This window comes from Trypanosoma cruzi, genomic scaffold, assembly GCF_000209065.1.
Source record: "Trypanosoma cruzi strain CL Brener 1047053517133 genomic scaffold, whole genome shotgun sequence".
Classification (NCBI taxonomy): domain Eukaryota; phylum Euglenozoa; class Kinetoplastea; order Trypanosomatida; family Trypanosomatidae; genus Trypanosoma; species Trypanosoma cruzi.
In genome coordinates this window covers 337,111-349,287 of record NW_001849562.1, presented here as the reverse complement: position 1 = coordinate 349,287, position 12,177 = coordinate 337,111, and the positions used below count along the sequence as shown (strand labels likewise).

The following is a 12,177-nucleotide window of genomic DNA, read 5'->3' as shown; positions in this document are numbered from 1 at the left end:
TTTCTTCCTGTTGTTGTTATTTTCTTGGATAATTTTTTTTAAAATATGCCCGTATCTTTTCAGAGATTCGCAGAAATAATAAAGAAAAGAAGGTGCGTCTCCCTTTAAAATTTGCACCGAGACAAACATACACACATGCTCACGTCATCGTGGAAAAGGCAAAAGAAGCCTCCTCATGCTACACAAGGGGAGTTGTTACAAAAGGACCACATGCAGTTGCGTCTTCCGCCAGGGGTTTGACTGCGCCAAGGCGTCACATCAAATGTCACGCTGCGTCGGGGTTCATGCACCCCGTTGCGGCCCGCAAGCCTGCTCGATGGAGTGCCGCAGCTCTTCAAAAGAGGAGGACGAGTCCAATTTAACCAGCGGGATGCCTTCACGGTCGCATATAAACTTCGTGTAATTCCAGCGTATAGGGCCGAGCGAGGCCTGCAGCATCTGAAACAACGGGTGTGCATCCGGCCCCTTCACCTTCACCTTGTCGAACAGCGGAAAATTCACGCCACACGTTTGCGCCCACACGGTGATCTCTTCGTTGCTTTTCGGCTCCTGGTTGGCAAACTGAGCACAGGGAAAAGCCAGGATGGTGACACCGCGCGGTCCGTACGTTTCCTGCACGTGTGTCAACTGCTGCAAGCTCGAGTTGGCAAAGCTGCAAAGGGAGGCGGTGTTGACGACAACAGTTACGCGCCCGGTGTAATTGGAGAGTGCCACGCTTTTGCCACCCATCAGCGCGGAGTACGCGAACACCGTGCTGCTGCCCATTCCACCCCTTGGCACAACCTCCACGCTGACGACTACACAACAAGGGTGAGAAAGAAAAGGTGTCGCAATTCTTTTCTCTCTTCTGTTATTTGCTTGTTTTTCTTGTTTTAGCTTTGTCTCCTTTGATAACCCACACATCGCAGAGGGGGGAAGGAGGGATGTGTCCTCTGCCAAGTTAAGCAACGCCGCCAGCATCACATGTCCCTTTTGCAGCCACGAGAAGAAAAAGTGAGAGAATGCAACATCCAAAACAACACAAAAACACCACAAAAGCCGTACTTCGTCATCCAACAAGCAGAGCCGCTGCTATTAGTGGGAGCCTGCATGTCGTCGCAGATGTATCCACCACGGGCCCTTTCATTTCCGTGTGGCATTCGACACGCCGGCAGCGTGATAGCGATCGACAGCTCTTTTAACAGCCCCTGTGAAGGCTGCAATGCGGATGGGTTGTCCGATGCCCCCCTCGTCTACAATGTGAAAGGGGTTCTTCATCACGTATTCCACGTAAAGGGAGTGCAGCTCGCGAAACAAGGCATTGCACTCACGGGTGCGGCTATCGGAAACGAGCACAAACTTCACCAACGTTGGAGTCTCGTATATGTGAATATTGTGCTCCTCACATTCCACAAGTGTCATTCCCGCACTATCAACGGGATTGGCGTTGGGTGTCAACTCCTGCGACATGCCGTATGTGGAGAAGAGAATGCTGGACATGGTAAGCTGCAGGTCCGGTTTAGCGCCAAGTTCCCCAATGTTCTCCGGGGCCGTGAAACTAGACTTCGCGATGAGCTGCCCGGACTGGTTGATAATCCACAACAGGTGAACCGTCATTGATGAATAACGAGGGTGGAGAGGCGGCGTGGCCCGCCCTCTGACCGCACTTCTTTTCTTTTTCTTATCTCCTCTGCTTGGGGCGTTTCTCTATTTTTGTGTATGTCTATGTGTTTTGTTCACTCTCGTCCTGTCAGACGCCCCAAGACAAGTCCTGCGAGAAAGAGGAACACGACAAAGCGGAAAAAAAATGGAAAGTGAGAATGCAGAAAAAAGTTGGTTTCCGCGAGAGGGCACGCGCCGCAGGGAGGAGGAGGACAACACACAAACAACAGGACAAACAAATAGGTGGAGGGAGAATCGTTACAATTTTATCTCACACAACCGCCATGTTAATCGCTTTTATCCTTTTTTCTTTGCCTTACGCGATGGTAACAACTGTGGGGAAATGGAAGGAAGGAAAAATGGAAGGGGCCTCGCCCTCTTCATCGCCTCTTGCCTTCTTTTTTTTTTTCTACGTCTGTGTGTGGTGCCGTCCATCTTTGCGGCCTTTTCATTTGCTTCTTTGGCCCCGTTTTACTTTGTTTTTCTTTCTTCTTTCTTATGTCTCCTAGTCGGCAAAAAAACCGGGGATGAGGCACCGCCAGTGACGAAAATCTCACAGACGACAGGCGGCGTCCACAGTCAGTCCCATGGAGGGAGACCATCCTCGCTGGCAGCCTCCGACCCGGGCGGCGAGGTGCCGCAAAGCATGCCGTCCAACATGTCCCCCATCACACATTCCAACTCCTTGACTGCCGCATTTGTTGCCCATACGTGCAGGACAATCACATTCTCTCGCGTCGTCGAGTCCTCGTTTTCCTGCCAGGGATCGCCTTCCTCCAGCGCAAAGCAGCAGGAGCGGGCGTCAAGTGTCAGGCTGCCTCTTGCATGGGGACGACTTCTCAGCCATACATCCCCCTTTGCCCATAAAATTGTAGCGTCTCGACAACAGCCCCGCAGTCCGCCTGACTCAAGCAGCGGTGCAAGACGAGCCGCTATAAGAGGCCGACCCACGCGCCGAATGGTGATTTCGTGAAGCGCCTCCTCGGACAAATTCGAAACACTCGCAGCAGAAGTCATCAACGGCGACGGAAAGTTGATGGGTCGACGTGCAGTAAGACCACAGTAAAGCGCTAGATCGCTGTTTAGCCGGTTTGCAAGATGCAGTAATCCCCATGTTGCAGGGGAGAGTCGCTCCATGTCGCTCTCAGCCGTCAAAAGTACGTCCGATAAAATTGCACTATGCACGAACACAGCTGCGGCAGCCTCATCCCGTTGCTGAAGGATCATCTCACTTACGCCTGGAAGTAAAACTGTCATCATTCGCGGTCGTGCGCCTCTCCCTGCCCAGTACGTCAGCTCCTCCTCGGAGAAGGTATTGACGTCAAGATCGCAGGAGAGACACAGAACAAGGTTATCTGCGCCTGCACGCCGGGTAGCAAGTGCGGTCTCTTCAATCTCCTCCCGCGAGGTTGACTCCGTGACGCGCACAACACATTCAGTAATAATTTCTCTTGCAAGTTGCATGATGCTTCCCTCCCTATCCCCCGGGGTACAAACAACCATCAGCTCCAGTCCCGCTAATAAATTGGAAGTTGGCAGTTTAGAGGAATCTGTCGCGTCCACCACGTCGTCACCAAACACGCCAAATCCCTTTAAAGGCACGTACACTCCAGCGTCATACGCTCGACGCAGGCAGCGCTGCAGTTCCTGAAGTGCCTCTCTCTCTTTCTCGGTTCTTAGAATTCGCATTGCCTTGGTGTACCCGAACCAGTCGTAAGGCTCCTCTGGAGACTCATCTTCCTCCACGGCATCCCTGGCAGCACCAGATGGTGCGCTAACAGCCAACGCAATGTGCATCGTCACGCACACGCACACCCCGTCAGTACCGACACGATCGTAGTAACATACGGGCGAGATGCAGCTTGGGATGTAAAAATTATCGGGACTAATATCACAACGTTCGCATAATGCCCGCACTGCACAATCCATGGCTGATTCCTGCGCATCGTCGTGTAAAAGATATGGCAGTCGCATTCCATCAAACTCTCCAGAGAAACCACGCACAAGCACACACTTCCGCCCTCGAACAAGAAGCGCTCCGTATGCATGGGCGATGGTCGAAACGTTGTAGGTTGGAACCTCCGCCATCGAGCAAACCGTCATGGAACGTTTTTCTTGCATCCTCGTGAGGGGTGTCAGCCTCAACGCCTTCAGTGTTGTCCTTCCGATTTCATCACGTTCCAGGCTGGACTCCACACGAACTGCCAATCCCTTCTTTAGCTTCAATCCATTTGCTCCGAGAGCGCTAGACTTCGCGGCCTCATCAAGATCATGCATCCTCACTCGACCCTGTGTAGTGCCCAGAATACATGCCCCAGCGTCCATGATGCGACCCTCCAAAATCACCCGCGTTGGTTGTCTGCAGTGCTGCAGATTTGTGATGCCGAGCACGGTGCTGCTTTCCGCGCAGCAGTCGCATTCTTCTAAGGACGATCCCTCGCTTAGACTACTCTCACCTTCCGCCTCATCCGCCTCCAAGCCGTGATCCCCAGCGTCGTCATCGCATCCTGTGGTGGTCAGTGGGCTGGGCGTAATTCGTTGCTCGGTCTTCTTGCTCTCCCTGCTGAGCACAAAGTCAATGCGAAAGACGTGTGGCGTGCTGAAATGTGTCTCCAAGTTCACCGTCGTGCCATCCGCGACGCTGCCGCTCTCCCTCGCCACAGACTCAAAAAAAGAGGGCTTTACATTTGTTGAAAGAGACCACGATTCAAGCAAAAAGGACACGCCACTGGTCGTGTTCGCAATGGAATCCTGAAGCCATTCCCGCCATTCCCGCGCTTGGGATGCATCCGAGAGCAGCACCACCAGTTGAGGCTTTGGGTACTCCACCCCAGAAGCTCTCTTGCCTGCATCCCTCGCAATCTGTTGAAATGGCCGGATGGACGCGGGACAAAGAAGAATGAGACGACGCACAAGACGATCGGTGTGACCCAGCGTCTTCTCCCCCATAATGACGTACTTGAAGGCAAGAGGAGCGGACACGCCCGCGGCGACCATTGTGGCCTCATGTGCATTAAGTTTGGCCATCACATTCGAGAGACGCTTGATGACGGGGCCAACATTTGGCGTGGCGCGCTCTTCCTTCTCCATCGCTTCAGGCAGCGCCGTGGTGTCAACAACGTACATGGCATGTGTCGTGTTGGGGCGTTGGGAGAACAAAAGGGAGGCAAGCGGGGCCCACTGACTGCAGGGGTGCTGATGCGCCGACCCTTTCCTCGTCTTGAGCACAATGACGGGCCTTTCGGGGGAAAAAACCACCTGATATCTCGGCCTCGTAGTGGCGAATGCGTAGAGGCGCACCGACGCATCCCTCGACGTGCCGACCACGTGGTCGCGGTGCTGCCTCTTGTCTGCGCGACTCATTTCCTCCGCCTTCACCTCCCCCTTTTTTTTTTTTCTTCTGCTTTTTCTTTTCTCCCGCCAACTCCACCACTCGGCCTCCCAAGTCCCCACCACCAAAAAAGGGAAAAAAAAAAAAAAAACAGAAACAAACGCACAAAACCCGCCTTGGGTCGCCCCCTCCTCGCCAAGATGACGCAAGCGAACAGAAGAAACAAAGGCCAGAGGTGAAAGCACACAGTGAACGACACGAAACGGGAAAAATGGCTGTCCTGCGACGACGCGCGAGGAAAGAGCAGGAGTTCATTTTTGCGGACAGTGAAAACAACAACCTCAAGCAATTAGAAAAAAAAATAATAAATAAATAAATAAATAAATAATCACAACAATAATAACGAATTGGGGAGACTCTAAAGAAATATATATATATATATATATATTGTATTTGTTATTATTATTATTATTACATGTATATATATGGGAAATACATGGAAATATATATTTTTTTTTTTGTTCTTTTTGCTTCTCCTTCTCTTGTCGTAAATAAACACTTGCTTGTGAACACACAAGAAAAGGGAACGCACATAAATTACAACAACAACAACAACAACAAGAAAAGAAAAAAAAAAAAAAAAAAAAACCGATGCATCACGAACCACTTTTTATTTTTATTTTTATTTAATTTAATTTGTTTGTTTGTTTTTTACCTCTTTTTCCTTTTCCTCCATTTTCCCTCTCTCTCTCTCTCTCTCTATACATATTTATATATTTATATACAGAAAAGAAGGAGAAAAAAAAAAAAAAAAAAAAAAAGAGAGATTTCCGTCACGCGAAGCACTCAAGACACCCGGCATGCATGCCACCCTGGGGAATCCGCGCATCGCTTCATCCCCCGTCGAATTACAGAAGTGCTCGAGCCCCGCATTGCCCACCCTCCACGTTTCCACAGCAAAACACATAAACAAATCGAAACGAAGAGCGGGCCAATAAAAAAAAAAAGTGAATTCCCAAAAAAAAAAAAAAAAAACATCAGGCTCTTCCAACACTCAAATAAAACAGAAAAAAAAAAAGATTTTCCGTTCCGCTTTTTATGCTTTTTGTTTTCTTTTCCTTTTCGCTCCTCCTGTTGTCGTCGCCGGCCACCATCGACCCTCCCCACCCCTCGTCTTCGCTCCTCCCTTCTCCGCCGCAGCCGCAGCCGCGTGCGGGGGGCCGCCTCCCGCATCCCTCTCCCCCCTCTTGTGGCCTCCACCCCCGCAACGTGACGGGCAGTGGAGGGGGGGTCGGACTGTCGGCATCGACGCGTGTGGCCGCATGTGCCCCCCGCCTCACTCGCAGCAGCGGCGGCGGCGGCGGAGAAAAAAGAAAAAAAGAAATAAAAAAAAAAAAAGGAAGAAAGAAGCAAAAAAAAAAAAAAAAAAAAAATTTCGTTTTGAAAGTACCTCCCGCCCCCGCGCCCCGCTCCAGAGAATGCAGGCCGGTCTCCGCCGCTCACTGAGGAAATCGTGCCGACCCTCGCCTCTTCTCCAGAGAGAAGGGGGAAAAAAAAAGGAAAAAAAGGTCCATTTGCTTCTCCCACACTGCACTTAAAAACACCGCACGGCGTCAATTTTGGCCGCGTTTTTCTCTCACATTCGATCATGTCGCTGCAACCAAATACCCCCGTCTCCGTCCATTGTGCAAAAAAAAAAAAAACATGTGGCTCCACATGTACACGTGCTGGTGCAGGCAAGAACAAAAAAAAAAAAAAAATTTTTTGAATCCGCGTACACACATGAAGAGGATGAATGAGAAAGAGATTTAAAAAGCCGTGCATCCAAACAAAAGGATGTGATAAGAAGAAAAAAGAAAAAAAAAATTTGTCAGCTGCCTCAATCCGTTGGATGTCAGCATTCGTTTAAAACAAGTCATCTGAGGGTTATAATGCACTCCAGTGTTGCCACTCCCTCCATTTCTCTACATCCTCATCTCTGTACCACCTTCTCTCTCTCACGCATATCTCATGCACGCCTGTGCACGCTACCAATAAAACACCAAAATTTACTCACGCATTCAATAAGAGGTGTGCCTTATGGAAGAGATACACCGGGAGAGAGAAAGTGAAAAAAGAAATACGAGCGTCGGCGTATAAGTACACAAATGCATGTGACTTCAAAAAGGAGGGTCACCACAATACCACGCGTTCCCACTTGCCACCCCCACCCACCCGCACTCACTCTGCCCACAGTTAGTAATAATACATACGCATATAAATATATATATATATATATATCCATATGCGGCCAAGAAGAAAATAAACTTCGGAGGCGGAGACAAAAACACGCGAATATATGTAGAAGGCAACAAATGCCCTCTTGAAAACACAAACACACACACGAAAAAAAAAAAAAAAGACACATAAATACACATCACCTGCCCCAAACATACTAACCAGTGGCACACGTGTACCCGTGGGTGTAAGAATTGATAGAGTTGTCATCTTCCAACGGCACCGTACAAGCAATCAACAACAACAAAAATAATAATAATAATAATAATAATAATAATAATAATAACAAATTTTTCAGGTTAAAGAAAAAAAAAAAAAAGGAAAAAAAAAGGAAAAAAAAAAATTCATGGCCAGATATCACGCCCAGGATGGCATTAGTGATTCTGTGGATCGTTTTTTCTATAAAATGTTGTATGGTTTGCCTATCCACTAAAAGCTCCCCCTTTTTTTTTTTTTTTTTCTTCTTTCCTTCTGCCCACTCTCTCTCTCTCTCTCTCTCAGCCATTAATCGTGTCATCAATAGACGCGACGGTGCCAAACACAATACCAATGACCCCTGCAATTAACAACGCGTATGTTGCGATGTAGTCAAATAACCCAACAGATCTCAATGTCCAGTTCCCTGAGTAGAGATAGAACAGTGCGGGGAAGACAAAGGACAGGAAACCACCGCAGATGGCACCCACAAGACCAAAGACGGTATTAATGTTGGGAATAAACAGACCACACAATAAGACAACCGTCGAGAGAGCAATAACGGCAATAAAGTGCTTCCAGTACGGAAGGGTCTCTACCTCCCAGCTGATGCAATGATAAACGGCATTGCGGCTCGCCATCGTTTGTAATGCGTAAGCTGCACACAATTTGACAAGCATACCGGCGTATCCCGCCATCACCATTGGTTCAGTTACAGGATTGTACATGAGTAAGATGGAATTTTTAACCTTCCCTCCAAATTGTACATATCCGAAAAAGACAGTTAATATATACAGTATAAGACAGAGTATCATTGCAATAGTTGAATAAATAGTAAAATTCTTTACTGAACGCTTCTTCATTTCCCAATAAACCTCATAACAATTAATTTGGCACAAAAAAGAGAACATAAACACTCCGAGTCCATGAATAGCTGAATTACCTGTGTTGAAAAGTCTTATTGAGTCTTCACCGTCGCCGTAAAGGTTACCAAGACCATTCCGAGCTGACTGAATAACGAGCATAATCACAAAGTAAATCACAAAGGCAACAGCAAACGTCGAAACATATCGCAGGGAATTCACCTTCTTTGGTAACACCAGCGGAAGCATTAAAACAGCCCAAACCGCAGTCGTCAGCAGACGACGCCCCGCGGTCCTCCTTAAAAACTGTGGCGTTCCAGATGCATTCATGAGAATCGGCTCCAAAATGTCGCCAACGCTTATGACGTACGCAATGGTGGCACCGAATGAATTGATCCACCGAATAAGGGCAACAAAGTAGTCAAAGCGGTCCCCCACCAATTGCTTTGCCATGCTTTCAAAGGTACGAAGGCCTGTCTTCTCCATTGTCTTGCCGAGAATGTGCAGGGAATAAATGGCAAAGCAGGTGATGGTTAGCAAATATATAAAGGCCATCACCAACCCGCTACTATTAGCGGCAGCTGGCAGGCCAAGAATACCCGCCCCAACGCAAACAGAAGCCAAGTTAAAAACGCTTGAAACAAGTCCACCGTATGGCACAACAAAGCCTGTAAAGGCCTTTGCTCGGCTCAAGCAGGTTTCGGGCTTTCTTTCCTGCTGTACCTCCTCCGCACAGAGAAAATAATCATTTCCATCGGAGTTAGATGGGCTGCGCTCCGCTCTCTTCTCCATAGCTTTAAACTCAATCTCCAGTGGGTAGTAGCCCCCCGGAGTTGAGTTGTTAGGCTCCCGATTATCTTCCATTTGTAGTTGAATATTCCGTTGATGGCTAAACCCTGCCCTTATTTTTTTTCGTTATTTGCTTTGTTTTGTTTTTTTTTGTTTTTTTGTTTTTTTTTGCGTGTGTGTTTTTCTCCTTCTGTTTTCTCTTGTTCTCGTTTTAATGTTCCTTCGTTGCCCTCTTTTCTCCCTCTTCTCGGTGTCTATTTCACCTTTTTGCAACCTCCTTTCCTTTTCCCCCCCTCTCCCTTTTTGTTGTTTTTGTGTTTTTCTTCTGGTCTTTCTTTCCTTCTTTTTTTATTATTTGCCACTTTGTTTTCTGTCTGATTCAATTCTTTTTTTTTTTTTTCCTTTTTTTTGTTCTTCTCGGTTCCCCTTTTTTTGTTTGTTTGTTTTGCTTTGCCGCGGCTGTTCGTGTGTGTGCCCTTCCTTTTTGTTTTTAAGGGGACACTCCCGGACTGAGCCCTGATCCTCTCGCTCCTTCGCCTCCTCTATTATCTGCCACCACCACCACCACCCCCTTTTTTTCGCTGTTTCTTCGACGGGGCTTGCGAGCAAACGCTTGGAAGTAATTCACGAGAAGGACTTGAGTTTGGCTCTTGCGTCCTTTTTTCTTCTTCTTTTTTGGTTTGGTTTGATTTGGTTTCTTTCTTTCTTGCGCTTGTGTGTATTTGCTTGCTTGCTTGCTTGTTTGGTTATTCTTCCACTGCGGTTCCCCGTTGCGTTTGCTTGGTTTTGCTTCTTTCTTTTTTGTGCGTGTGGGTTTGAATAGCAGATCTGTGGAGAATCGAGTAGAGGAGGGGGGGAGGGAAAAAAGAGAGAAGAAAAAAAAACAGGAAAAAAAGAGATGTGGGACACGCCGGCAGGAATCAAAAGCACTCTTCTCATCATCTCACACAATACAGCTCTCCGGTGAAGAAGTCATTTTTTTTTTTTTTTACGGTGTCTTTATGTATGTGGTGGTATTTTTCCCTTCTTGTCGTGAATCTTCTTCTTGCCTTTTGTTTTCCCACCGCCGATGCATGCATCGATGCAGTCGGGGAGGCGGGGACACGATTCCATGGCGGTGGGTGGTGGGGTGCTATGAATGCGCTCACTGAGAAGTCAGATCCGGTCTGCTCTCACCGTACATCGCGTGGAAGCGATCCCATCCACCACGCAGGACATACACGGATAGTGTGCACATCCCCTTTTCGTACAACTTCGCGGCAAATCGGTTGGCTGCCTTTGGGCCTCGAACCTGCGAAAGGGCGCAGTGAAAGACCGCAATGCTCCTGCCCTCCCTCTCCAGGGTGTCCGCAAGTTCATTGAGGCGTCCTTCCGACTGCAACCTCGACGGAAAGTGAATGGAGCCCAAAATAAAGCCGTCGCTGCGGTCTTCGTCGCGGCAGTCAATGACGGCAACTTTACTGCGCTGCACCTCGTCATCCAAGAGAGCGACAAGCTCGGATGGGTCCATGTACATGTAGTTGGCGGTCATTGCCTCCGTGGCACTGGGCACACGGTGCGTGAAAGGATGATTCCGCAATAGGGACGTATACACCCTGCAAGGGAAAAAGGCGTGAAGCCGGCCACAGTCCCACGGCCCTCTGCAAGACCATTGATGACGGCGAGAAAAAAGGACATTTAAGCACGCAGAGCCAAAAAAAAAAAAAAAAAAAAAAAAGAGAGAGAAAAAGTCAAAAGCAGAAAAAATGATTTCAGAGCAGGAAGCGCATATGACCCCCAATCACCCACACACTCACATGTGCACGACAACACAAAAGTATAAAATAAGCAAAAAAAAAAAAAGGCGCCAAATTGTTCCTCTTCCCGCATGTTCTTTCATTTGAGTTCTTCTGCTTCCTTCTCGCTGCCGCCGTTTTCCGGATTTTGGTGCTGTTTTCTTTTCACAGATCAAAAATAAATTTGAAAAAAAAAAAGAGAGAGAGAGAGAGAAAAGCACGGCTTTCGCTGCCCAGCACTCGTGGCATCCTCCCCATGCGTGTGGGAAAGAGCAAGGAAGGAAAGAAGAAAAAAGAAAAACGCAACAAGATCAAACAAAAGGCCCGCGAGAAGAAAGACAACAACAAACACAGCAAGCCACCCTTTTCAGTGGTCATAGCAGATTCATCAAGGGCAGCATGAATGTACCCCGGATGGGTGGGAGAAGACTCTGGGCGTTCTCATCCTCCAACCAACGCCGAATTTGCCGCTCCACTGCAACACGCAACCCTGAAAGATTCACCACAAAAACCGCCGCCAGATCGTATAGCATGTCGTACGTACTAAGAATAAGGCGGAATATAGGCTGTTCCTCAAGCACACGAAACCCCATGTAGAGTGTTGCGGCAATCTGAGGGTACAGCATCAAGAGCATTGGACGAACGTGCTGTGCATAGTGCGGCGCAATATACGGCTGCAGAGAGCAAGCCTCTAGGCGTTGCATGCGGTGTTCGCACTCTAGTTGTCGCAGGTGCTGGGTCGCCACATCCACATATCTCTGATGATACGACTCGCGCAGCTTAAAACCCTCCGGGCATGCCGTGTAGGGCACCACGACGTTGTCAAGCAAGCGAGAGCCTTCGGATTCATCGTTACCTTTACGAAAACTCTTTGAGCTTCCCGGCGTATTCATTGCTGTGGAGAACGATGTCTCTTCATTTGCCAGGTCAGCGACAGAAGAAAAGGAAGAGCACTTCTGCTGCTGCCGTATCTTAGAAGATAAAGACGGCATTTTCTTCTCTAGTTCCACCTGCCGCGGTGTGCGTTGCAACTCATCCAGCTCCCACTTCCGCTGTGCCACGCGGTAGTACATATCACGCATGTCCTGCTCCAAAAAGGCAAAATCAACGCACTCATTCCCGTTTCGCACAAATTCCTCAACCGTCATGCGATTGTTCCTCATATTTTCATTGTGAAGGCTTGTGTGCAGGAAGAGAAGCACGCCGGCCATTGCATCGGCGTCCTTGACAGTGATACTGCGCGGGTTTTGTGCCGCGTACGCCTCACCGAAGCGCCTCTGAATGACGGCCCACACTTGGGCCTCAA

At 48.5% G+C, this 12,177-nt stretch overlaps 6 protein-coding genes across 6 annotated transcripts, besides 25 other annotated features; all 6 read right to left on the bottom strand.

Moving 5' to 3' along the window:
• Positions 1-5,465: a sequence feature (heterozygous, Esmeraldo-like haplotype).
• Positions 283-960, bottom strand: Tc00.1047053511543.60 (glutathione peroxidase, putative; the record flags this gene model as incomplete). Its single annotated transcript, XM_802008.1, has 1 exon — positions 283-960. One exon carries the CDS (start codon positions 958-960, stop codon positions 283-285), a length of 678 nt encoding a protein of 225 aa, XP_807101.1.
• On the bottom strand, positions 1,123-1,596 carry Tc00.1047053511543.50 (hypothetical protein, conserved; the record flags this gene model as incomplete). Its single annotated transcript, XM_802007.1, has 1 exon — positions 1,123-1,596. The coding sequence occupies one exon, from the start codon at positions 1,594-1,596 to the stop codon at positions 1,123-1,125; it is 474 nt and encodes a 157-aa protein (XP_807100.1).
• On the bottom strand, positions 2,221-5,004 carry Tc00.1047053511543.40 (hypothetical protein, conserved; the record flags this gene model as incomplete). The annotated part of the gene is made up of 1 exon (XM_802006.1): positions 2,221-5,004. The coding sequence occupies one exon, from the start codon at positions 5,002-5,004 to the stop codon at positions 2,221-2,223; it is 2,784 nt and encodes a 927-aa protein (XP_807099.1).
• Positions 5,099-5,133: a sequence feature (T-rich).
• Positions 5,336-5,360: a microsatellite.
• Positions 5,399-5,420: a microsatellite.
• Positions 5,466-6,101: a sequence feature (haploid, Esmeraldo-like haplotype).
• Positions 5,572-5,593: a microsatellite.
• Positions 5,592-5,620: a microsatellite.
• Positions 5,640-5,660: a microsatellite.
• Positions 5,711-5,733: a microsatellite.
• Positions 5,760-5,793: a microsatellite.
• Positions 6,102-6,141: a sequence feature (haploid, non-Esmeraldo-like haplotype).
• Positions 6,142-6,337: a sequence feature (areas merged during assembly that could not be assigned to a particular haplotype. This can correspond to areas where the two haplotypes were merged or to regions with more than two copies in the genome that were merged during assembly.).
• Positions 6,338-12,177: a sequence feature (heterozygous, Esmeraldo-like haplotype).
• Positions 6,339-6,405: a microsatellite.
• Positions 6,717-6,738: a sequence feature (AT_rich).
• Positions 7,217-7,252: a microsatellite.
• Positions 7,486-7,538: a microsatellite.
• Positions 7,551-7,592: a microsatellite.
• Positions 7,728-7,748: a microsatellite.
• On the bottom strand, positions 7,747-9,171 carry Tc00.1047053511543.30 (amino acid transporter, putative; the record flags this gene model as incomplete). The annotated part of the gene is made up of 1 exon (XM_802005.1): positions 7,747-9,171. One exon carries the CDS (start codon positions 9,169-9,171, stop codon positions 7,747-7,749), a length of 1,425 nt encoding a protein of 474 aa, XP_807098.1.
• Positions 9,226-9,267: a sequence feature (A-rich).
• Positions 9,276-9,449: a sequence feature (GA-rich).
• Positions 9,480-9,506: a microsatellite.
• Positions 9,771-9,793: a microsatellite.
• Positions 9,819-9,841: a microsatellite.
• Tc00.1047053511543.20 (hypothetical protein, conserved) lies at positions 10,241-10,627 on the bottom strand (the record flags this gene model as incomplete). Its single annotated transcript, XM_802004.1, has 1 exon — positions 10,241-10,627. One exon carries the CDS (start codon positions 10,625-10,627, stop codon positions 10,241-10,243), a length of 387 nt encoding a protein of 128 aa, XP_807097.1.
• Positions 10,790-10,825: a microsatellite.
• On the bottom strand, positions 11,246-12,177 carry Tc00.1047053511543.10 (hypothetical protein, conserved; the record flags this gene model as incomplete). The annotated part of the gene is made up of 1 exon (XM_802003.1): positions 11,246-12,177. A coding segment is annotated over one exon (932 nt), but the record flags the coding sequence as incomplete, so codon positions are not given.